This window comes from Rhopalosiphum padi, chromosome 1 (genome assembly GCF_020882245.1).
Source record: "Rhopalosiphum padi isolate XX-2018 chromosome 1, ASM2088224v1, whole genome shotgun sequence".
Taxonomy (NCBI): Eukaryota; Metazoa; Arthropoda; class Insecta; order Hemiptera; family Aphididae; genus Rhopalosiphum; species Rhopalosiphum padi.
Window position 1 is genome coordinate 46,817,143 of NC_083597.1, and position 27,127 is coordinate 46,844,269.

The window sequence follows — 27,127 nt, forward strand, 5'->3', positions numbered from 1 at the left end:
TTTAACCATAACAACTCACATTCCTCCTATATGAATATAAAATTCAAACTATTTTATATGTTTATGATTAAATTAGATATCAAAAGGATAAGAATGATTACAAAAATAAATTAATATTGTTTTTATAATTTTTTTTTTCTTTTAATTTTACATTAAATTGAGTTATTTACTAAAAATAAGTCCAATAATAATTAATTTACCGTTTATTTTATATAAATATATAAATTGGAAAAATATAGAAGAATTTTATACTTTATTTGTGGGTGGTAGATGTTTTACACAATTTTATTTAAATATTAACTTTATAAATTAGTAAATATGTATAATATTTTTATAAAAATCATTGTTTGTTACAATTTAAATTTTTTTAATATTTATGAACTTGAATTAAAAATACAGCTTTTATCATATTTAGTAATAACAATAAACATGTGTAAAATGCAATAGGTAATCATACAATTATCAGTTAACTATATAAAATTTTTTAAATTAAATAAAATGAGATAAAATCTTTTTTTTAAGTCTTTATTACTTAAATATTACCAATAAAAAACTACTGTAATAGCTACTATTTTAGAATATAAAACATGCCATTATATCTGCACTAAAATATTAATTTTTAAATTAAAAAATATATATTTTATAATGGTAGAACTATAGATTTTGTTTAAAATCTGCTCAAAGCTAGATGTATTAGGTTAAAAATGTTTATTATAGAAATGTAGAAATAAATAATTGTATTACTTTTATACACAATTTGAATTGTCTGAAACATAAATAATTGTTCAACTTAAATGCATAAAATAGCTTATAATTAATTATTATACAATTGTTTAAAAGAGGAAATATTTTTTTTTTCATATGTAACAAAAAACAAAAAAAGAGAAATTTTCTTGGATCATAAGAAACATTATTTTAGTAAGACTGTTGTGTTAGAGAAGCTGCATAAGATATTCTTCAAAGCAAATAATGCAATTTAATAGAATTCATATTACATCACAGATATAGATAATATACTATTTACTAATTAATAATAAAAATATAAATCATAATTTTAAATATATTGGGTGATTATTTAAAAAAAACTATTTAGGTTTTTAAAATTATTTATAAGTAATTACAAACCATATTTTTGAAAAAAATAATATATTTTTACTTTATTTATTGTGATAATTTTTTGAGTTTTTTACTGTTGTGTTTAGGAGAACAGTACTTTTATTTCATATTCCAAAGCAGTAATTTGATATATAATTTATACATATTTTGATTCTTATTAGCTATAAATATTTAAAGATTAGATAGAGTAGTAGGTCAATATTTTACAGATACCCTCACCACTCCTATTAACTCAACTAAACTTTAAATACATATAAGTTATACCTCATAAAATATTCTTCTAAAATTAGATTTTAAAATCACTAAGTACTCAAAAAATTTTCTGATTTGGAAAGAGAAATTAATATGTTTTCAATTAAAACAGTGTAAATTTAAAAATTATAATAATAAAAATAAATTGTTATTATTTAATTACACAGTCGTTTTTATCAAAATTTTACTTAAATTAACATATTTAAAATTATGTAAATTATTGCTTTACACGTCTATTTCAAGGATTAAAGAATCAATCTAGTTTATTAACTATATATCTGTATATACTTTATGATTGTATGCATTGAAGGCAAAAGCTTAAATAATAAAAACAAAAGTGTGTATTTATTACACTAAAAATAAATCATATATTAGGCTTAAACTGAGTAAAACACTTTTAGCAGTGAATCTATAGCTTAATCATATAATATTGTTATTCATATTTTACTATTTATTTTCCATATGATGATATTTAAAATGAGTAATTTAAAGATTTTTTATGATTTTAAAGATAAATAAAAATATATATAGTGATAACTAAACAGCATAGCAAGTGTTAAAAAGCAAAGAATGAAATATATATAAAAACTTTAATAAACTTAAAAATGTATTTCTCCTATTCAAGAGGAAAATGTTAAATAATTAAAATGATCAAATGCATATATTATATTTATTAAGATTGCACACCTGATGTTTTAATATAACTAAATTTAAATTATTTTTGTAAAAGAATATTAAGTATAAAAACTAATATAGTTTTAAAGTTTAAAGAATAGAATATAAAAGAAAACAATTTTCTAAAAATTTTAAATATTATACACATTTTAAACTTATTTAAAAATATATAACTACATTTCTTTCAACCATATGTTCAAATTAAAAATTGTTATAGTTAAATAAACTGCAAGCAATAAAAGTTTAATATCTCTATGCTTTAATAAATAGAGAGCTGACACCAATAAAATAATGTTATGTACAAAAATAAACCTCAAGATCATTAATAATAATTGAAAAAATATACTTTATCAAATATTACAACACCTAGACAATATATAAATATAGAATAAATTATATCAATACTGTTTTACCAATTAACCAAGTTGTAAGCATGTCTTATTTTAACTTTTAGTGATACTAAAATTATATATTATAAATATTATTGTATAAATTGTTACAGTGGTTGATCAATATTCAATTGTATATCAAAATATAATTACAATATGATAAATACACATCATAAATAGAATTAATATATTTTCAAAACAAAAATGTATTTATTAATTATTAAACATAATTACCTTAACGTCTGTAACCATAGTTGACTTCTTTACAGGAACGTGAAAAGTGTCCTACTCGGTTGCAAGAGTAGCATCTAAGTGAATCACGGTAGCTGTTGTTTCTTGATGATCTACGACTGAGTCCACGTGTTTTGGCAAAACTAACAGTTAAGAAGCTTCCATATAATTCCCTATTTATGAACATATAGAGTATAATATTACCTGGTCGTATAAGAAAAAAATGGAAAAATATTCATAGTATACTACACATACTAAATACATATGTTAAAATTTAACAGAGCAAAAACCATACACTAATTGTAGGCTTATTATTAATAATGAAAATCAATTCAAATTGAATACAACAGAGCTACTCTTACCTACATATATATATATATATATATATATATATATATATATATATTAAGAGTATATGTTTTCTGTTATAATTGTTTTATTAATTTGAGTGAAAGTATATTGTCATTTTCCTCAGTAAAATCATACTAACATAAAATAATATAAATTTAGGGGAATTTTAAAAAGCATCAAAATCCAATTTCATCCAATAAATATATATTATGTTAAATGTTATCAATGAATCATGTTTACAAGAAAACATTTAATATTTGTATAAATTCCATTATTGATTTAACAAAATTTAACTTTCAAACATTTGAATTAACACATAACATTTTATGCAAATATAACACTAAGAAACAAACCAAATGATATATAAAATAAAAGAAGGTTATCTGAGATAATAAGAAAATGGCAAATTTAGGTGTCATGGATAACAAGATTATGTGTTAAAAAATAAAGTAATCTCATAAAACAGGAAAATACCTCAATACAATGTAATTGTAAAAACAATGATGAGTCCACGCACCTGACTCTAATTATTAAAAAAATAATAAAACATTTGACGGCAAAAAAATGAAAAGAAAACAAATTAATTTTAAAATCTTAAATCAACATAGTCTGTGACATTAATTACTTTGAGGTCATTGTGAAGTGAAAGGTTTGTCATGTACCATGGAGCACCAGTTATAGTGAGTAGGGCAATATTTTAGAAAGATTGGATGGGGCAAATGTTTGAAGGTTTGGCCGTCCCCCATATTTGAATATCATATGACCAGACAGGTCTGATCATTGAATTATATATAATTTTGGTTTTTAGATTAAGTTTAGATTTGAAGAGGGGTCAGAAGAGATGAAGTTTACTGTGTGCAAGTTTCCTTTTGTTTTGGAGATCGGGTTTCCAAGTTAAGCGTTTGTCTAAAATTATTCCTAGATACTTTGTCTCATTCGAGATAGGTATGCTTTTATTTTTGAGGTTAATGGTAGGGCAGATGCCTGCATATTATTTATAAGATTGAAAGGTACCAACTACCTTATCATATCTATTTAGACTATTTTATATCACATGTTTAGGTATAAGTACTGAAAAATATCATATCAAGTTTATTTTACATAATTATTAATATAATTAATCGTACTTAAGAATCTTTAAATGTAATAGAATAAAAAAACATATTAATTATTTAATATTATTTACTACAACTTACATTCCATTAGTACGTTTTTGTGCTTCAGCAGCATCTTTATCTCTTTTGTACACAACAAAAGCAAAACTTGGTCTGGTTCTTGACATCCATACTTCAAGTAATGTTCCATATCGTTCAAATTCTTTTTCAATATCACGTCTTGTTATGCTGCTTCCTAATTCAGTGAATAAATACATCATCAGTAATTAACTGAAATTTACAATAACATATTTCATTATCTAAAAAAAATTATTAGTTTTAATAAAATATTACTTAGAACCTTTCGTTAATATATTTACTAAAAAATATTTAATATTTGCATACAAAAATTGATTTAATAAAACTTTAATTCAAAAGGATTATAGTTTTTTTTAATTATTTCCAGCATGCATATGTTTGTGTAGGTACATATTTTAAATATTATGCATTTTTTCAATACGCCTACTTTGGTTTATTCTTATTAATAAAACACCAATAAACTAAAAAAAAATTATTTAACAATTGAAGAGTTATAATAATTATTAATTGCATTAGTTGCTTATATTTATACATCATAAATAATGCTTAAGTTAAAGATTGGTATGGGAAAAAAATTTGAATGCTTGATAAAGCATTGAATACATTATAATTATATTTTACATTTGTAAAAATACTGAATATACTTCAGTTTTTTCTGATATGGAATATTAACTGTTGAAAATGAAACTATGTTATGTAAAGTATAATATTGTACAATAGATTTATATTACAGCATTCTATAGTAAATAAATAAAATTATGGTTGGATTGAACTTAGTCCTGATTAACTTAAATTTATTATTCTTAATTTGTTTTAAAATTAATTCTTATATACTAAGCTTAGCAAGTAGAGAACATTTTTTTTTCACAACATATGTTTTCATACAGATTAGCCATCAAATTACTGTACTTTTTATTGGTGTTATGGTTATTTTAAGAGAATTCAATAGATAAATCTGGCTATTCAATTTTTGACCTCTGTAAATTCATTTTTCATTAAAAATGTTAAAAATCATTTAACTAAATGGATATTTGTACAATTTTAATTATCCAACATGTACATAGATACTAATTCAACAAAATGTATAGGTTAATTATTAATTTAATGTATTTAAATTAATAATAATCCAAGTACTAACCAATGTCCCTGACGTGGAGCCTGTGTTTATCGACCGGGGTCTTGCTCCTGCTGCGACTGCGGCTGCGACTTGACCCCGAACGGCTTCTAGAATAGCTGCGTGACGTCCTACGGCTGCGCGAACGGCTGCGACTTCTGCTCTTAGAGCGACTACGGCTCTTACTTCTTGACATGGTGCACTATGGTATGAAAACAAATTAATCATGTATGGGAGAATTATTTGGTCCAATTTATTGATATAGCCAGTATTTATCATAACATTACCTAAATCAAACGCTAAAACGTCAATGAACACTTACGTCTCACAAAATTCAGTAATGTGTCTCCTACCACACATGAACTTAAATTGTATCGATGGCCAACGTTTTGAACGAATTCATAAGATAAAAAATGCACTTAAGTGGAACTTTACGAAAATTAATAGGATAACGTAGATACTAGATAAATAAAAATGCGATGATACCTATTGCAATGTGCAATGTGTAGATGCTAAGAAGTAAATGTAGAATGTAGATTGTAATTTGTAGGTGCTTGCCGCTTGGTAAAATATTGTGCAAACGTCCAATGTAAGCGGCAGACGCATCAATTAAATAGGAATTATGGATAAATGTAATCAAACAATAGTCAATTGTCATGGAAGAACGAAACCCAAGCAAAAATTCCTTTGCAGTTTGCAACCATGGTTATTGGTAATTCTTCGACTACACTACAAACATTTATTGTACGACCTTTGGCACTTTATGGTACGAACCACACAACAGTATTACCATTTAACAAATTAAAATTTAGAATATTCATATTTCATACGTCACGGCTTCATATTGCTATAATTATAAATTATTATATTTATACAATATACAATAACAATTGAATTATTTAAGTAATTATGAGAGCACATATTAATATATGTACTTTAAATCAGCGGTTCTCAAACTTTTTTTTTTACGTACCACTTGGGTATATTATCAATCAGTCGCGTACCACTACTAATGACTAAAAAATAAAAATAGAACGATCCAAAATCCAAATTGTACAGTTAAATACATTTTTTTTTAAATAATAAGGCAGTAAAATACTACAACTACAGTATAATTATTTTTTATTTATTAGTTTTTTTAAAATAAGACAGGAATTAAATAATTGAATGGGTTTATTATCCAAAAATAGACCTCTGCGTACCACCATGTACTGCGGGCATGTAGTCTTTCGCGTACCACAGTTTGAGAACCGCTGCTTTAAATTATAATTATAAAAATTTTCAATTTGATATTTAAGTATATAGATATACTATAAATTAATTAAATTACAATCAAAATTTTTGATAGTATAAAATGGGTGAAATATTGAAATTTATTTTAATTGAGAAAGATATCTAACATTAATAATATTAAGCCATCTTTATAACCGTTAATATCTTAGATCATAATGATCATATCTAAGGTTAATATTATGATTCATGATAATTACAATGCATCTTCTATTATACTTATACAGTTATACGATATAAAAAAAAAATTAACTAATCATATTTCAATATTCAATATGTATGATGTATCGATCAATAATATATCTTTTAGATTCTGAACGAAGTGAGGAATGTATTGATTTTACAATGATGTATGTTTTTTTTTTGTGTGTCATCACGTTTTGGAGTAGAAATAATGCTTTGATTTTTAACTTCAGCCCTTTTTTGAAAAGGAAAATGAATCTAGTTGGTACTTTGGGGATCAAAGTAAAAAATTTCCAGTAGTTTTCAAATGCGTCATAAAAACTAAAAAAGAAACGAAAAATCGGAAATTTTTACGCATAATCAGTTTTCGACAAAATAGATTTTTTTATTTTTCTATAAGTTATAACTCAAAAACAAATCATTGTAAATACTTGAAATTAAAATAAATTTACTTATCGTAGTAAAAATCAAATATCGTTAGTCAAAATTTTTGTTTATAAGCATTTAAAGTTCAAATGTTTACGAAATATATCAAAATCGCGAAAATTTGCAGGGAATTTTGAAGTTGAAAATTCGTAAAATTTTTGTGATTTATACCTAAGGTTAAAAAACCCAATACAAAGTTATCCATAAGTATTCCTTCAAGTAACTGTAAAAAAAAATTTATTAGCGTATGATATCTATTTTTTTACGAAATCGAGTAAAATAACGATATATTACAATTTAAATATTGGTAATAATATAATATATCCTACTGGATATATCTATATACAATGATACCTGTCATTGCATTCAAATTTAACACATCCATTATAGTGACCTACTCTCTATCTCCACTATACAGCAGAGCGATATCCACTTGCCCCACCTTTTTAAATATAGAATATTTATATACATTTTAATTACATTTTAACAATATTAATAAATTGTTTAAATTCACCACAAGCTATTTAAATGAAAATATTATTCCCAACACTATAAATAGTTTAAGTTTATGAGTTAGTATGACTATGAATTTTCCCACATTTTAGATTCTGAGTGGTATTGATTTAACAATGTGTGTTATTTTTGTGTTTATATAATTTACTTTATACATTGGAGAGGTCAAAAAAAAAACATTATTTTTTTTTATTACAGGGGAAAAAACAAATAAAAACGGGAAATTTTAGGCAAGACTAATTTTCAACAAAATTGATAATGTTTTTTTGGTTTAACTCAACCGTAGATACTAAATAGGTACTTGAAATTTTCATAAAATGTTTATATTATCATTTTCTATTTAGGTACAATACAATATTTCGACTATTTCTGAGGTATTATAAGCATTTTAATCAATTTTTTAGTTTTATTTTCTTTACACTCAAACAAGGAATATGCCCAAATATTATACCCTAAATAACGTTCCCTCATTCGACTCAGTTAGATACTTGGGGTTGGGTTTAATCCTTGAAAAAAAATTGACATGGAATAAACACCTTCGAACCAAAAGACTAACTTTAAATAATCATATGCATATGCTCAGCGCTCAGGCCTCTTTTAATAACATATAAATGCTCCACCCTAAACACCAAACTATCAATCTATAAAGCTCTACTCTAACTGATCTGGACGTACAGACTACAACTATGGGGTGCGGCAAAAAAATCTAACACTAATAGAATTCAAACGTTTCAAAACATATCACTTCGAAGACTATTTAATGCGCCGCCCGGCCAATATCTCTAATCTAGCTCTTCATGATGACTTCCATAATCCATAATAATCCATATTCCAATATCCGAACAATCGAAAAAGAAGCACATTTCTTCTACACACACGACACGCTTCCATAAAGGACTACTCTAGTCACCCTAATCTCCTCATAAAAATCATTCCATCCTTACACTCCCCGCAGGTTAAAAAGGAAGTGCAATGGTGTCGTGACTTTTTACAAAATTTTAATATCTAACGCCTCTAAAAATATTTTGATGATAATCCAGAAGAAGTGGAAGAATCTCTAACAGTATGAGCCAGTGCCGTATTCAGGGGGCGAGGTATTTTGGGCTTAAGCCCACCCCGAAATCTTTTATTTTAAATAGTATGTGTATATATATGTTTTTAAATTATTTCCTATTTTCCTATAGAGTTAAGTATGAATATTTAAGCCCCCCCCCCCCCCCAAAAAAAAAAAACAAATCCTGGGTACGGCACTGGTAAGAGCTGTTTATGACGTCAAGTCTAATACAGATACTTCAATTGCAACTATTCAAGTACCAGATGAATTACCTTTCTTACCGTTAGGCATTAATATCTGTGGAAAATATTTTAGAGTATGAAAAATATTTTGTTTCACAGATATAAGTGATACTGAATTGATTGCATTGATCAAAAGAAAAAAGCTTTAAATCAACCTTTTATTGGTATTTTCATAAGAAAAAACATTGATACGTAAGTATTATTGTTGCATATTATTAATTAAAATAAATAAATATAATTTAATTTATGTATAATATTGTTACAAATATTGATGAAGTGTGTTGTGTGGGATCACTCGGTAGAATAAATGAAATATGAGATTTAAGAAATAAATTACATATATGCTTATACTAATATACAATGTTATAGAATATAGACGTATTAAGTTAACCAAAACCACTTTTTGAAGACCAAGATATTGAGATAAAAGTAATGTACTAATGTTTATCCACATTATGTTAATTAATTTAATATTAGCAATATTAGTGGAGGTCAATTTGTATATAGATAAATAATTAAAATTAATCAACTAGCCAATAGAGACAATAATGGGTGGCTACTAATTATTTTAATCATGTCACTCATGTTATATTATATTGCTCTTATCATATAAATTTATGGTGCTAATTTGTATAGATTATATGACAAATAAAAAAAAAATTTATTTTCTATAAATGTTGATTAAAAATTATTTATCGGATTGAAATGTTTGAAAATTGAATACAGCATAAGTTTTTCGGCTATTATTAAATTGGCTCCCTTATCTGTAAAATATTATTATTTAACAAGGGGCTTTCATAATATACACATACAATTGTAAGAATACCTGCAAAATACAGAAATAGGCCAATATTTAACGTAGGTACTAGGTATATATTTAGATTGCCATTTCTAAATCCGCAATCAGTTAAGGATTGCTTTTCGGATGAATTAGCTGAAATACAGCCATGAATGAAAAACTTACAGCATTAAATTTTAATGATTGTTTAGTAGAAAATTATATTGACAATGATTCAACATTTCCATCAGCAATTTGGGCAGGATAAAGCAATAGTATTATATTATAGTTTTATATTCCACTTTTTAAATATATTATAAAGTAAGTATTTAGGTAATTATTTAAGCTGATACAACAATTATTATAAGAAGTTCCAATATAATTAACCCACATCGTAAAGTAATTAGAGATAAAATACAATTTTTAGAAGATGAAATTTGAAAATATGACACTGGCGTGAGTTCAAGGTTTCAATACATAAAAATATTAGCCAATAAGGATAAGCCACGACAAATAGTTTACTATACCTATTATTTTTATTTAAATACACATAATACATATATTTTATACAGCGTTCAGCTATAATTTTTTGTATAATATAATAAAGCTATTAATTTTTGAATTATTGTTTAGCTTTTATTTTTTATGATGAGATTTTTTTTACTTTACATAGGATATATTTACTAAATAATTTTGTGTCAATGTAATGATGTAAAATATACGTCTTACTTTAAAGTTTAAATTACCTAGTAACAACAATTTGGTAACCAATGTATTAATGTATTTTTGAAAAAAAAAACTTTGAATTGGCTATTTAATAAATAGAGTGCTCAATTCTTAGGAGCCAATTCAAAGTTACTTATTAAGCCATTAAGCATTAAATATTGAGTACCTGTATTGGAAGTCAATTTAATTGCACCGAGTTTTTCATTTCTCAATTAAAAAATATTAAAAATCTATACTAACAATGTTTTTTAAAGCTAAAATAATAATTATACTAGAATATTTTGTTTAATATCTACTAAATCATAATAATATATATTATATATTATATATTATAAAATGTTATATTAATTTGTAAATATGAAATTTCTTTTACAAAATAATTTACGATTTAACGAACTCGTTAAAATTATAAGTTGAAACCCAGATAAAAATCAATATGGATTTACATTCAATTTTTTTTTCAAATTATGGTAAGAATAACTTATTAAAAACCTTGAAGGTATTACATTTTTAAATCTATTAATAATAAATATGTTGATAAATAAAAAATAAAAAGTTTGAAAATTCCAAATTTCTATAATCAGCAGTGCTAATTTTAGCACCTAAAGATAAAAAACATTTGCTGTTAATATATATATTTCAAAATTGATTTTAGTTGTGTAAATATAATTCCCATTTACATGTAATTTGTTATAATTTTTTTTTCTGATTATTAAAAAGTAATATTTAATAAAAGTTTTAGTTCTTTCTTTGGAATTTTAACCCCAAAATAATAATTAGATACAAATACACAATAAAGCATTGGAAGCCAACTTTAAATTTGAAGATTTGTGCATTTTAAGGTTTGGGACAGAGTAGCTATATTTCAATATGTATGAATTGATTTTACAATAATTGTTTTTTTTTTTTGGTTGTATACACAAATTATAATAGAAAAATACTTCTATCTTTAATTTTGACCTTGGTTTTTGGTAGAAAATAGAATGCAGTTGGTGCTTTGGGCGGTCTACCATGTTTAAAATACTTTTCAAGATCAGGAAAAACAAAAACATTTTGGGTTTATTCTATTTAATAATAATATAAAGAATTGAAAATTTGTTTTCAATGATTGTTATGTATTTTGTTTAAAAGCCAAACAGAACATGGTAATTTTTTTTTTTTGTTAATTTTGGTGTTACAGGTAAAGTAAAAAAAAATAATATAAAATAATAATATAAACTTAAAAGAAAACACTTAGATATACATGTTTTTACAATTTGTGCACAACAATATCTGAGTAGCTTAACATGTTGTAAATTATTATTAGGCTAGACACTATTTTTAACTAGCAAAATTAAAAATTAATATTATAAGTTATTGACGGTCATAAAAAAATATAATAATAAAATTAAAATAGTGAAAAATATACATAAAGATAGAGTAATAGTGTAATACTTATTGAAAATAAGTAAGATATATTGTTAATACATAATACGTCTTATATTCATTAATAAATAAATTTTAAATTAAATGAAGTTTTACATACTAAATGATATTCTCAAATAAAAATAACAAATTACGGAGAACCGCAAAAACAACAAAAAAAAAAAAACAAAAAAATAAACAAGTACTATAATAATAACCACACTTTTACAATATATTAATAATGTGAGTTAAATTAGATAATTGATAGGTTTTAAGTAATAAATTATACAAAATAATATAAATGATAAAAAATTTTTTTTTTAAATAATAGTAAAACAAAGGTATTGAAATTTAGTAGTTAGTTTATAAAACTAAGTTAGCAGTGTTGAAATTTAAAATATTTCAGAACACTTAAATATAATTAAAACACAAGATAATTTTATTAAAAAAATGAATACAATGATATTATATTATGTTAAATAAAAAACAATCAACTATATAAAAATCAATGATTTAAGTTACTTGTACTGTTATACATTATAATACTTTTATTGAAGTAGATCTGGTATGAAAAGTCATTTTAAAGTCAAAAACTATTGTCATACAACATCTCAGAAAGATTTTATCAAAACAATTATAAAATAAAAATAATTAAAAATATACAATACAAACAAAATTATATTATTAGACATATATATTGTCTCAGACTAAAAAGTCAATTTATACATTTGGCATACATTCATGATGTATCGAATATTGACTATAATTTTATCTTTGGCCAAAGTTATGTAATTCATACTTCATTTAATTATTGAGTTTTATTAAAAAATAATACAAGATTTAAATAAAAAAATAATGTTTGTCATAAAACATACTAAATAATGCTGTTAGTAACTAACTGCTTTTATTCAAAGAAAACCATTAAATAACAATAGAATTTATAGAAGAACATATAGGTTTTCACTAAAAGTGTCATAATTTGTATATCCATATAATACTATGAATAAGATATGAGTAAAAAAGCAAATATTTTATTATACTCTACAAAATATTTCACAAGGTCTAAAATACAGACTTAATAAAAATCACTATCACAGAATTAGTTTTAATAACAAAACGACATTTTTAAACTTAATTAGGACACAAATATATCATCTATATATTTTATAACAGCTTACAACTAAAAATTATGAAATTGTTAGAGATTAATTGATTATTATTTATTATTTGTCATGAAATTATAGAACTATAATTTAGTACTTAATTAATTAATTGAATAACTTCTTATTTGAAACTATTTAATTAAGTCATTATTTCTAATAAATACATTTTTATTTTATACTGATAATAAATAATCAATTTATAAATTACCTAATAAAATATAATAACATTTTTCTTTTACTGTTTTTGTTCGAAGAATGCAGCCATATCTTTTATACAAAATTGGGGCGGTCTATCACTAGTACTATGTGCTCTTTGTCGAATCGAACTGTAAAAAAAATATTTTATACACATTAATTACTTAACTACTTAAATACAAATTTATTTAAGTAGATGTAAAAATATATACTTTGCAGTCTGTTTATCTGTTTTAGTTTTTAAAGTATTTTTGTTATTAATTTCATCAGAAGTTTTACATCCAGTCAACTGATTTACTCTTGATGCTACTAAACCTTTAGTTTCTTTTTTAGAACATTTTTTACGTTCTAAACTTTGTGTATACCATTCCTTTTTCTCAGGATCTATAGATAAAGTATCACGTTCGTCATAAGTGATTATCTTTACTAAATGTTTTGGTTGTTTAATGGATGTGTTAATATTAGTTTCAGTGCATTCATCTGGAGATTTCAATGTCTTAGCTCTTAAACGTTTAATTATATCGTCATCATATTGAATACTTTCAGATATTTTAAAACGTTCACGGAGAGCTTGCCTACGTTCTTCTTTATAACGGTCAATACGTTCACGTCTTGTAGCATCCATATCATTAGACGAATCAGATTTTTGACAACTAATTTCTGAGCTTATAAGATTTGGTGATGTATTTACACGTTCCAAATTTTGTGTATCAATTGGAAAATTAAAAGCATCTAATGAAACTGTACTAGTAACATGCTGACAATTGTTACGTAGTCTTCTATTTTTTATCCATGTTGAACTGTTTTTGGGAGACTTATTAGAATCAAATTTATTTAATGATTCATGAAACTTATTTTTATTTTCCTTATTTCCTAAAATAAATAAACAGTAAATTATAATAAAATACATTATATACATGAAATAATTAAATTATGATATCAATCAACAATGTATTAATATAACTAAATAATAGAATTTATTAGTGGATAATTTATGTAATATAATGTTTAATAATTAATTGATACATAAAAATTACTGCAAATAAAAAATATAACCTATTCAAGTTAAAAATATTGTTCAAATTTGATATTATATCATTACCATTATTTTTTATGTTAGTAATATTGTTAAAAATAAATTCATAGTTGATTTCATAATTTTTGTTTAGATACAATTAGTTTATTTTCAATAATAAATATAAAAAGTTAATTCTGCAATGCATAAACATTTTAAATACTCCTCTCTAAATATATATATATATATACATGTTGCTTGATTACTTGTTTAAAATTTGAATTAAAAACTGCAAGATATGAATAATAACTTTATAGTTTTGCAATCATAATAAAATATTGAATAGTAATAAGTAAAAGTGATTAATTAAAAATACTATAACATAACTTACCAGTAGAACTTGAATTCTCCATCAATTCTTTTCTCATACGTCTTTCATGTACTATATCTCTTCCAATTTCTGATTCAAATTTGCGTCTATTTGAGTCTAATAATAAATCCACTTTATTCTCAGAAATTTCTTCATTAGATGTCACTGAAATGTTTGCACCATTTGTTATATTATCAATATTTTCAACATTTTCAATTGGTAAAATTGTTGTTTCAAGTCTATCTTGTATTAACATTTCAGTATCTTCATTTGAAGGTGAAACTAAATAATCATCTAATATGTTTTGATTATTCACAATTTCTTTAATTTTTAAATTTTCATTCTCTACTTTATCCTAAACATAAAAATGTATACTTATTAAATATAAAATATACAATTTACTGTATTATTATTTAATTTTAAGTACCTGTGAAGAAATTGATATTTCATGTTGACTGGAGTTGCAAGAATCAGGACTAGTAACAACCAATATTTCATAATGTATATTTTCAACAGATTTCTCTGTTTCAAAATTTAAGTTATCTATTGAATCAGTAGAATCTTTACAAGATGGCATTACTTCTTCATAACTAGAATCATCTTGATGAAAAATTGAATTTTTGTGACCCAAACGTTCATAATTGTTACCCATAACAATTTCATACATAGATCCAGCTTTTTTGGGAGAGCTAAGGGATTCAGTTAAAATAGAAATATCTGATTTCACTTTTTCTTCAATTTTATTGTTATTAAGAGATTCACATGGAGCATCATCTCGGATATTTCTTAATTTTATTTCTTGAAAACTACGTCGGTCATTTGATAAACTTTTATTTCTTAAGTCACCTTGATAACTTAACCGATTTCGAGGGGTAGTTAAAAGGTTTTTAGTTAAAACATCTGATACACAAAAATCAATTAAAATAGCCTGGTAACCAGGTGTAGTGTTTTTGTCACTATAACTATCTTCTGATAATGGACAATATGAAAGAGTAGGTGTGGTAGTAGTAGATAATGAACCTGTACCAGTTTCATTACTTTCAACATCTGTCATAATTTGATCACATTCTGTAGGTATGTCTGCAGCAACAGTCATCTAACATAAAAATATGTATATTTTTTAATCTGAGTAAATAAAACAATATTAAAATAATTACATGTTCTGGAGATTGACTATCAATGAATCGTATATCGGGTGAAGCAAATCGTTCTTCTAAATATGATAGCCTATTATTTTTTGTATGGTCGCTTTCTTTATTTGAATCGGTAGTTTTTTTTTTCTTTGGTGATGGATCTGCACTTAATGAATCTTCTGCGTGTGCTAATATTGGTAAACGTTTAGAACTACTATTCAACTAAAACACAAAAAAATAAAAATAATTCAATATTTTTCAGCAAACGGAAGATAAATAAAAAAGTATAAAACTTGATTTTTAAATATTTTCAGTAAACTGGATTGAGTAATAGAATCCTAAGTGATCTACCATAATTTTTATGATAAACCTATAAAACATACTGATGTAGTTAATTATCTACCATACTTTTTGTGATTTACCTAGGTAAACCCACAAGGTAATAAACATGAAATACAATGCAATAGGGTGTAACAGATAGAACTGACTTTTAGAATAATTTATTCTAATTAATTTTTTCAGTTTTTTTTTTTTATTTATCATTAAGAGACCCTAGCGATACATGTATAATTTAATTTTTTTTTAGTACTGAAAATAAAATAATTTAATTTAATTTAAATTTTTTTGGATAAATTTAAAATAGTCAATTTGTGAATCTGATTATATAAATAATTTTGATTTTGAATTTTTTTTAAATATCAATATTTTTTGATTAAATTAACTTGGAACGTAATAACATTTTTAAAAATATGATTTTTGAGAATTTGCTGACACGAGTATATTTCTTAAATTATTTACTCATCATATAATATTAACAATTTTAGTCATACTAAGTAGCATAATTTTTTTTTTTGGTTAAGTCTATCTGTTACATCTGTATATTGGATATACCACAAAATTAAACTCTTATTTTACAAATTCTATGTTGACTGTTTATACGCGAGTAGAATATAAAGTGCTTATAGTGCTCATAGTGTATTACAAAACAAAACTGTTTAATTCAAGACAATAGTGGAAGAGGAATGATAAATATCTTTAAATTCACAAAATTATTTAATGTTTGATGAGTTTTTAAATGACATAATACATTAATACCTTCTTTTAATAAAAATAATATTTTTTTATATAACCATTTTTTAAATATATTTTTTATAAATATATTATGTAACATACTTTATAAAAAATGCATGTAAACGCTTTAATGCAAATTAATATTTTAGCGGGAATTTTAAAATGTCAAATTATAATTATTTTGGTCATGGAATCCAAAGTATAAAACATGGACTAAAAACATTCGCATTAACTTATAATTTTATTCAACATTTAATCTTGATATTTTAGGTGCATATAAATCCGTTCTCTAATGTGAATTAATTTAATGCGCATTGAGTTAATTCGCATTAACTGCTGCATATAAACGTAGTAAGTTTAACATATAATAAATACTGTATTATAATATATTTTCAAGGGGCCGCTACACCAACATTTGTTTTCTCTATCTCCCACATAATATTAGAACAAAAATATTCCGTATTCTCACAATTACAACTCTCTGGTTCAGTTTAGGGCAAAGGCACCTATTAAATATTTTATAAAGAAGAATATTTCTTGTGCATTTACCAGATAGATTTTTAATATTTACATTTCTAAATAAGTTATAAATGGTTAAAAATAATCAAAATAATTTTAAATTAAAACAAACATACTTATATTTATATTGTAATCGAGGAAATACAAAATAACTTTATTCCTATATAATGAGGGAGATAGACAGAGAAAAAAAATGTTGGTGTGGAGGCTCCTCCTTAAGCTATTTAACTGATATTTATAACTTATTGTAATTGGTTAGCTTTAAAAGTGTATTTCTAATAAAATACATTTTAGTTATAAATAAATAATTTTAAACTTACGTTATTAGTAGTCACATTTTGTAAGTGTTCCATACTTGAACGATTACTAAAAATATGATTAGTATCTTCATCAGAAAATACTCTCATATCAGACTCATCTAAATCAAAGTTAACTTGCAAATCACTTAGATCTGTAAAAAAAAGATGTGATGAAATATTTATTAATCTGTCCTTATTTGAATATTTTTAAATAAGTACATAATAATATGTGTTATTATTTAGCTGTACCTTCTTGACTTGGGTGAAGAATAGGTGATGCTTCCAGATCTTCTTGGTCAGCAAGTTGATCAAAATAAGAATCATGGGACACAGAACGATTATGACCAATTGAGTTGGAACCACAGAATCCAGGAGGAGAACATGGAGGCGTCCCTTTAATTTCTCTTAAAGACATTGTTTCACTTACTGACTTTGAAGATTTAGGTGTATCTTGAATATTCATACCTTCAGTTATACTTTGGCGTACACATTCTTTTGAATCCTGATAAATTTAATAATTAATTATAGAAATTTTTATGTTTTTAAATAACTAAGAGGACGCTACAGCCAAATTTATTGTCTCCGTCTTACAAGTGCATAACATAATAAATCTACTCTCAGCAGTTCACGTTTAGCTATATTAGCTTTAATATTAGAGTGAATTGACTTATTATAAAACTTAATGATACAAACTTTATCTATGTTCATATATTGTTTTTTTTTTTACGATAATTCAATTTTTCATAAAATTTTGTATAAATAAAATAGTACAATATTAAAATGCTCATAACTCATTTAAAATGGAATTAACCAATGTATGAACACAGATAAAGTTCTTCCCATTAAGTTTTATAATAGGTCAATTCAATCAAATATTAAAGCTGATGAAGTTAAAACTTAAAAGTGAACTGCTAAGCATGAATTTACTATGTTAAGCACTTATGCAAGTATGTAAAATATTACAACTTAAAAAATGCTCATTCCCCAATATTGAAGACAAATGGAAATATCCTAAAAACAGCATTTTTTCAAACAGATACATAAAAATAATAATAATTAGGTAGATAATCTTTATATGTCTATAGTACAAATAGCTAATATTATTACTATTAGTTTTATAATAGATAAACTCACTCTAATATTAAAATAAACAACACAATAATTGTTATACTGAACACAAATCGTCTATGTTATACAGTTTATAGGAGACAATTTCACATGCGGTATAGCATCCTCTTAAATAGAAAACTTGTTATTAATTTCAACTAACACAGTACTTAACATAAGTACTTAAAAAAATACCTAAATGTATTAACTTTAATAAAATATTAAAATACTTTAAAAAATCTTGTTACATTTAAAAAAAATTTACCATATATTTAGGTGTTAAATTTGGTTCAGACTTTTTACGAAGTGGTAAAACTCCAAGCGAAATACTACTTCCACCACGAGTAAATAATGATTTCCATCTTAATGGTGAACGCCTTTTATTAGTATTACATCTTCTTGATGGTAAATCAATAACAGTATGATATTTTTCAGGTAAACAAGAAGGACCCCCGCCTGGAATTTAAATGATGAATATCATTTATAAATTATATTATTTGAACTAATTATTTGTTACTTACCAACTTCAATATAATTAGGATCATTTCTTTTTGCAAAAGTTAGAACACGGTTTTGAGCTTCTTCAAGAGTTAAAAGTTTTGTTTGAGTAGATATTGCTAAAGATTTAGGTCGAGACTTTTTGGGGGTACCTAAAAAAAATAAATTGGGATAAAATTTGTTTCCAATTATTAATATATAACTACCTTTGGTAGGTGGTAATTTTGCTCCAACATTGGGAATAGGGCTAAAAATATAGTCTGTATACCGAATTAAAAATTCAGTTACTACAGCTTGAATACCAACACCGTGTAATGCAGCAACACCACTGCCATTTTCTAGTTGTTTACTTCTTAACAAGTTAGGTGCCCAAACGATTGCAACATTTCTTGCTGTCATGCCTGTTTGTTCACCAAGAGCAGCAACACGAGATAAATGTTTCATCAAATATTCTAACGTTCTAATAAAGATATTATTTTTTATTATTAATAAGATAATAAAGGAATTTATTTATTTATTCAATAAACCAGTTTTTTTTCTAAGAAAAGTTTGTTGGTCCATGAAAATATGTATTTAAAACAAGTTTCACTTTTCTTACCTAAAATGAGGAGGAGGTAACTTTTGAACTGTTTCTCGCATAAGCTGTAACCTGACTTCAGTAGTTTTCTCAGGTACTGATTGTACAGCATTTACAAATGAATCATAAAGTTGATAAGTGCATAATGGATTGGGGAGTTCTCTAAAATATAATTTTAATAATGAGGCCACACTATGTATATCCTGTCTTATTGATTCATCTTCCCATAATGCTGGTACTCTATCCTCATCAAATGTCGACCTAATTGAACAAATTATATATTATATAATGGGTTAATATTCAAGTGTGTTTACTGTATTAACTTTATGCATAGTGGAAAAGTATAGATCATACTCTACATATATATATATATAATTTAGAAATTTAACAGAAAATACAATATTTTACAAATCAACAATTTGATAATGGAGTATTAAACTTAAAAATTTTAAGTATAGTCAAAAATTATTTTTGTTATTTATGAATTTAAAGAGAATACTTAAAATTAAAACTCAAAATTATTTTGTTTTGATTTTAGTATTTTAAGTTTTAATTTATAACACTAAAACTAAAAAAAATGTTGCATGAGATGTAACAAGTGTTGTTCTAAAGAAATCATATTAGAGCACTAAAAAAAATTAATATACATATATTCTCAGTTATATATCTACTTTTATAAATTTAGACGTATTTTAACCAAACATTCCAATACTGATACAAACCTCAATCTTTGAATATTAGATGTAACACCAGAAAGTCTATATATTCCATCAACTATTCCAAATTTTTCAATAAACTCAGCACAGCTAGTTAACACATCAGGCACTAAAAATACAAATTTACCATGATTAGTAAAACCATTTTACTAAGAAATATAATATTTATGTAGATCATTCAAGTTATATTTTATAAAAACACTAAGGCCATCACTAAAATCTATACTTTTTTTTATGCAGATGTTTTATCCTTAATTTTTTTTTACTAATATTTTATTTTATTATATTAAAGAGACATTGCATTGCAACGTCTCCCAATTATGGGCGCGCGGGTTCAGGGAGGATTTTAATGTAAGTGGGGTTTACTATTTTCGCTATGAGACACGTCTCGCTATTCGGATTTCCTCAATTATCGACATCGCTATCGCGTTGTGATGCCATCGTCCCCTGTAAATCGATATTACTGATAGCCGATAGGTGTTTCTTAATATTGTTGTTTTTATATTATATTTTGTCCTCGTGGCAGATAATTTAATTTATGTCATTTTGAACAATGGAATTATTAATTTCTCATACAAAAAAAAAATGTATTATCGAATAGGTAAAATAAAAATGGAGGAATCCAAGCGTATTAGTGTCATTTTATTCAATGTCTCCCCAACTAAAAACTTAAGCATCACCACTGAGTATTTGTAATGAAATAATAAATTAAGAGAAAAAAACTAATACTACACAATGTTTAGTGTATAATTGAAAATTATACTTACAATCTCTTCCAGAATTTAGAAGATGTTCACCCAGATCACAACCAAATACTCTTTCTTTTAATATTCCAGATTGTTTTAATGTTCTCCGTGTTGGTCTTGATAATATAAAAGACCGAAAAAATGATATCAGTTTACCGTGTTTTCTGAAAATGTTGACAACAATTTTAATAATCACAATTTAAATCTTGTTAATTGTGCAAAAAATATATTTGTTTAATATTTATGAAGCTTATTCTAATATTATTAATTATCTAATGTAAATAATGAAACATATTATGACACAAAAAAAATATAAACAGGGCATAGACTTACCTCAATACGGGTTTTGTTGGTTCAGAAAGAAAAAGCATTTGAGGGTTTATGTAAAGATTTCTTGGAACTTTGTCTGTTATAACAGCTACACAGCTAGATGGAAAAAATCCAACTAGAAAACCATGTTTGCCTCTCCACCAAACACTTTCTTCAGGCGATGGCATGTCAATAACAGAAATTATATCACCGATCTATTAAAATCGGATTAATTAATAGTATTTATAGTAGAACCATAAATTTATACAAATTACATCAAATGAAATTTCATCAGAAGCATGTGCAGTATATTTTCTGACTGAATAAGCTGCAGCAACAGCAGGGGTGTTTATCGCACAATGATCTCCATCAGCAACTAAAAGGTGATGACCTCGATTATCTAATTCTAACCAGCTAAGAATAGGTCCACAGTTAATTAAACTTCCAACAGCTATTTCAGATAATCTTTTGCAATATTTACTAATCAAGTCTTTTAGATATTCCTATAATGTGAAAACAAATAATGATAATATTATTATTATATAAAAAAATCTTTATATAATCATATATCTTACATTAGGATTTTCACAATCAGTTGGTACAGGTTGAAGTTCTGGAAGTAAACTGAACTTCCTATCATAAACACATTTATGCAATTGATGATCAAGAGTTCTTGCATTTTCATATGATCGTCTTAAAACCCAAACAGTATTTTGTGATTCTACTTTAATAGTTAACCAATAATCATTATCATTATCCACATTTCCAAATTTTTGTTCATCTTCTTCAATTAAATCAAACTAAAGAATACATTCATTTTTAATGTATACCATAATTGAATACAAATTATTAAAGTTACTATATTTATAATATAAATCTCATTTTTACATAATACCTATTTTGTTCATCGCAAATGTTTTTTGTAAAAAAATAAATGTTTTCATAAAAACTTCAATATAATATGTTAATATGTACAAAATATATAATGTAATTTTTCTTTAAATTTGTTTCAATTTTAACAGATCTTAAATTTTTATTTAGTATTTTTTAGACCATTTCATACAAAAAAGCAAATTTTAAAAGTCCTGAGCAAAATTAAAATTAATATTATACAAGGTGATTTTTTAAGCATGCTTATCCCATTTTTAAGCTAAATTATGCATATATTCAAATTCTGATTTTTACACAGTTTCAAGTTGTTAAAAAACAATGTTTTTATTAAAAAATTATATTTTTAATCAAAATGTTGTTTTTTAACAACTTGAAATAATATAAAAATCAGAATTTGAATACATGCATAATTTAAGTATAATAATGGGGTGAGCATGCTGAAAAAATCATCTTGTATATAGATAAAAATCAGATCTCATCATTTATTTAGTGATCAACATTTAAAATCTAAATTTTAATAGTCTTAAATACAACAAAATAATTATTTTATTTTATTTTAAATTTATTCAAATTGAATATCAAAAACTGGCCTCTTATTTTCCAATGTTATTCTAAATGATAAAATTTTGTGTTGGAGCTATATTAACAATTTTATGCATCATGTAATTTATACAGTTATTTATATAGTTAAGAAATAACATTTTTTTTTATATAATCAACCAAATTAAAACATTAGATATTTGAATATCATATCTAAAATAAGAATATTAATTTAGTAAATTGTAATTAATAATTTAATTTCATGTTTACTAACTTTTAGTGGCCCAAGTTCAACATGTTCATAATGAAAATGAGCGCACTCTTCTAATTTTGGAAATCTAGATTTTCCATCATCAATTGATGTCACAGGTAATGTGGCCATGCGCATACTTCCATTACTGATAACACTGCTACCAGAAGATCTTCCTTCAGAATTTCGGCTCAACAGAGTATGATCAGGCATTTTGAGAGATGTCTGAAAATTGACTAATTATATAAGTTTCTGTAACATCAAAATATAAGAAAAATAAAATATTATACTTGTTTTCTACTGAAATAATTAATATAAGGGATTATTGAATATAAAAATAAAAATTTATTAGGGATGTAATTATTATTATAATACAGATAATATATATTAATAAGGGTTAGTCATAAGACTAAAAATGAAGGATAAGCTATAGGATTATTGTGTATTGTACTTAAGCACATGCACAATAAATAAAAAAAACCAAAAATTTGGAAAAAATTTATGAAAAAGAAACAATTAAAACTTTTTAGTTATTAATAACTTAATAGTTTTTTGTCATCGGTGTAGTTATCTATCAACAAAGAATCAAAAATATATACAAAATAATTTAATGTTGTGTATAACTTATTCCTTGAGTCAAACCAACGCATTGGTACATTATATGACTAAATGATTATAATGTTATTATTATAATATATAGGTTTAGTAAATAGGACAACATTGCATAGTGTGAAATTGGTTAAGCTGCCAATATGTGCAAAATTATCTGATTATTATGACACCTTAAGAATAAAATATCACTTAAGAAAATATAAGTTCATGGAGTATTCTTTCTGATTATTATGTTTTATTTTTATACTTTATTAACTACAAATATTTCAGACAATGCTCAAAAACCATTCTTTAAATTTTGAAAACAATGATTGTAATCTTAATATAAATGTATTTGTAGTATTTTATAAAAAAAAAACAGTGGTATGTTTAACTACTCGTTCTACAGATTAACTTAAAGTAATAACCAATACATAAATATTTTTAAGCAAACAATTGTCTTGTGATTTTTATTATTTTTGTTAATATCACAATCAATTATACATCAACTATTTTGTTTTTTTTTTAAATATAATAATATCAGTCCTAATAAAAAACACACAACTAAGGTATATATAAAATATTCAAAATAAATAATTTATTATTATTACTATCAATTATTATGACATTCTTACTTTTGAATAAGAAGAATACTGCAATGTTCCCATTTTAAGTCATTTATCTTGATAATTACTAGAGTATGTATAATGATTGATTCTGTATTGGTTTATAAAAAACATTGTGAAGAAATGATTTTTTATTTTGTATAAGTGGTAAAATGAATGCATCCATTTATTCCTTAAGAAAAATATAAATCAATGTATAAGAGGAAAATATTATAAAAATAAAATACAACAAAATTAGATATAGATAAATACTTAGCGAAATGTTGATAATTTAAAAAAAATTCAGATCCAATGTTTGCTAAAAAAACATAAGTCAGTTAACTTAGAAATAGGGTTGCCATTTGTTCTACTTTTGCCAGAACACTACTGATAACTATTAAACCATGATCAAAACATAAACAAGTACTTATGGGTTAATAAAAAATTAATTTTGTAATCATTTGTGTTATGTATACAACTAAAATTATACATTTTTTAAAATAAAATATGTTATCATAATCAATTAATATAATTGCAAGTTTATTTTTATACACAACTAAGGTATATGCTAATATAGAGGCTAGTTGGTAAATAGGGTATTCACTCTGTTTATTCATATTCAGAGAAATAAATTAATAATAAGATTAATATATTGTTTTTATACACTAACACATTTATAGATACTTGTTAATTTAATCTTAAAATATATAGACAAATTATTAAAAACTTGGTTCACTTTCTATAAAATACAATTAGCTATAAGATAGTAAATATTTTTGAACATTTATTAGTTTTTAAATGTAATTCAATTTTAAAAATGGCTTGAATATTACATGTAAGATGATAGAGGAGGTAATATATATATTAAGACATTGATTAAAAATATATGAAAATTAATAGAATGTAAAATATATCTATCTAAAAAAATTTATAATAAAATAAAGTATAGTTATTAGTCACTTGATTATTCTTATGAAAAACCAAAATTAAAAAGGTATACAACGGTCTAACATATTAGTGTTAATTTTATGACACATTCCTATAAAAGTATTAATATCTTCAATAACTATTTATATTCCACTATAAACTAAATATTTGGTAGATATTTAATCTAGTAATCAAACCAATATAAATTCAATAGCTATTATCAGTGTACCAAATTAGTAGTTAGGTTCTTTTTTCCTCGAATCTATATGATAATTTATTACTTGTTTATTATTCTTCTCATTCGTTAGCTATGTTAAAATATTTAAAAAATTTTAATTACTCTAATTTATTGGATAGTTAATGATAGCAAATGGCAATTTTAATTCAGTAAAATCCTAATCTATGCTCCAATTAAAGTATTTTAATGTATAAAACTATTATACCTAAATTTTGACATAGACAGTGTTTGTAGTTCCAATTGGAATAGACTGAGACGATCGAGACAAACCATATGTTTTTACAATTAACCAAATAGTATTTAATGAATACATTTCATTAAAAAGCACCAATAAATAAAGACTTTACAATAACATTATATTAAAAAAGCACTAAAATAAAAAATTCAAAAAATTAAAACAAAAGTTATCCTGCCCTAATCAGATTAGCCAATCTTTAATTCCAAAGATGTTTATCATTTATAGTATCTCTTTGGAATTTTTTTAATAAAATAATTTAATAACGGACACAAGTGTGCATATTTTTCAAATTAAGAATTTAAAAATAATTTATAATGGCAAATACAATTGCATTTTTTGTTTACTGTAATTTTGTCAAATACAATCTCACTCTCATATCTTAATATTCAGTTATTCAGCTTTATAGTATATACTATATTACTATATAGTTATTTCTGTTCTATAACAAAATAATAAGTACTCATTAAAGTTAAAATAAAACTTAATAAATTATAAATAATATTACACTTATTACAGTATCTATTATATATAGTTATAATTACTAAACATTTATAATCTACTAACCAATTAACATTCGACAGTTATATTATTTTAATTTTTAATTATAGAATCATTTTAAAGTTTAAACGTAAAATTATTGTGATAACACATTCACACAACGTCGTGAATAGGCATTTAGAGTATTGAGACTTTAGGCTTACAAAGTTTGCCTTAAACAAGTTAGTTTTAATTATATAAAATATTAAAAATTTAAAATTCTCGTAACTCACTTTAAAATAAAAATATCAATAAAATGATGCCCCAGATAGCCAGATAAATGATAATATTATTACCTTTAAGTTTAATAATTGGTAAATTAATTAATATTAAAGCTGCCAGAATAAAATTAACTCTGGCAAACGCGAATTACCTAACTATAACAAGAAATCGAATTTATAACAATATTAATATTTACAGGAGACAAACTATTAAATACCTTCCTAGATTTACCTAGATTTCATAAGTAATTTACTGTATTTACCTATATGCAAGACATAATTAGGAAATTTCTGGGGGGAGGGGTTAAATTTTTTTAGTAGACAACTGTAAATTTTATATTGAAAAAAAACCTTAAGCTTTACTAAGCACATAATTATTTTCTTAAATTTAATTAAAGTAATAATGCTCTGGAGAATTTATCCTCCTCATCACC

General features: G+C 24.1%; 1 protein-coding gene and 1 pseudogene across 4 annotated transcripts; both read right to left on the minus strand.

Moving 5' to 3' along the window:
* Window positions 1-2,678: 2,678 nt before the first annotated feature.
* Window positions 2,679-5,942, minus strand: LOC132917222 (transformer-2 protein homolog beta-like; annotated as a pseudogene).
* Window positions 5,943-11,627: 5,685 nt separating this feature from the next.
* Window positions 11,628-26,105, minus strand: LOC132931644 (GTPase-activating protein CdGAPr). Of its 4 annotated transcripts, none has more exons than XM_060997539.1 (19): window positions 25,903-26,105; window positions 24,563-24,725; window positions 23,361-23,561; window positions 22,231-22,455; window positions 21,931-22,158; window positions 21,680-21,870; window positions 21,368-21,510; window positions 20,607-20,709; window positions 19,906-20,145; window positions 19,514-19,767; window positions 19,331-19,459; window positions 19,075-19,265; window positions 17,952-18,204; window positions 17,724-17,854; window positions 15,838-16,035; window positions 15,108-15,776; window positions 14,702-15,035; window positions 13,508-14,168; window positions 11,628-13,426 (listed from the first exon to the last, which is right to left on the minus strand). In XM_060997539.1, the coding sequence occupies exons 2-19, from the start codon at window positions 24,593-24,595 to the stop codon at window positions 13,336-13,338; spliced, it is 4,275 nt and encodes a 1,424-aa protein (XP_060853522.1). In that variant the 5' UTR covers window positions 24,596-24,725; window positions 25,903-26,105; the 3' UTR covers window positions 11,628-13,335. The 4 variants fall into 4 exon arrangements, with proteins under 4 accessions (XP_060853522.1, XP_060853523.1, XP_060853525.1 ...); XM_060997540.1 differs by having other exon boundaries at window positions 23,361-23,588; window positions 25,903-26,104; XM_060997542.1 differs by lacking the exon at window positions 24,563-24,725.
* Window positions 26,106-27,127: the final 1,022 nt, after the last annotated feature.

Bases quoted from the DNA above. Each gene is read 5' to 3' on its own strand.
- LOC132931644 (XM_060997539.1), bottom strand. From the start codon at position 24,595: ATGGGAACATTGCAGTATTCTTCTTATTCAAAA. The intron at 18,205-19,074 runs GTAAATTTTTTT...TAAATTTATCAG, and splicing joins ATTTAACACCTAAATATATG to GATTCAAAAGAATGTGTACG. The intron at 15,777-15,837 runs GTAATTATTTTA...TTTTTATGTTAG, and splicing joins ATAGTCAATCTCCAGAACAT to ATGACTGTTGCTGCAGACAT.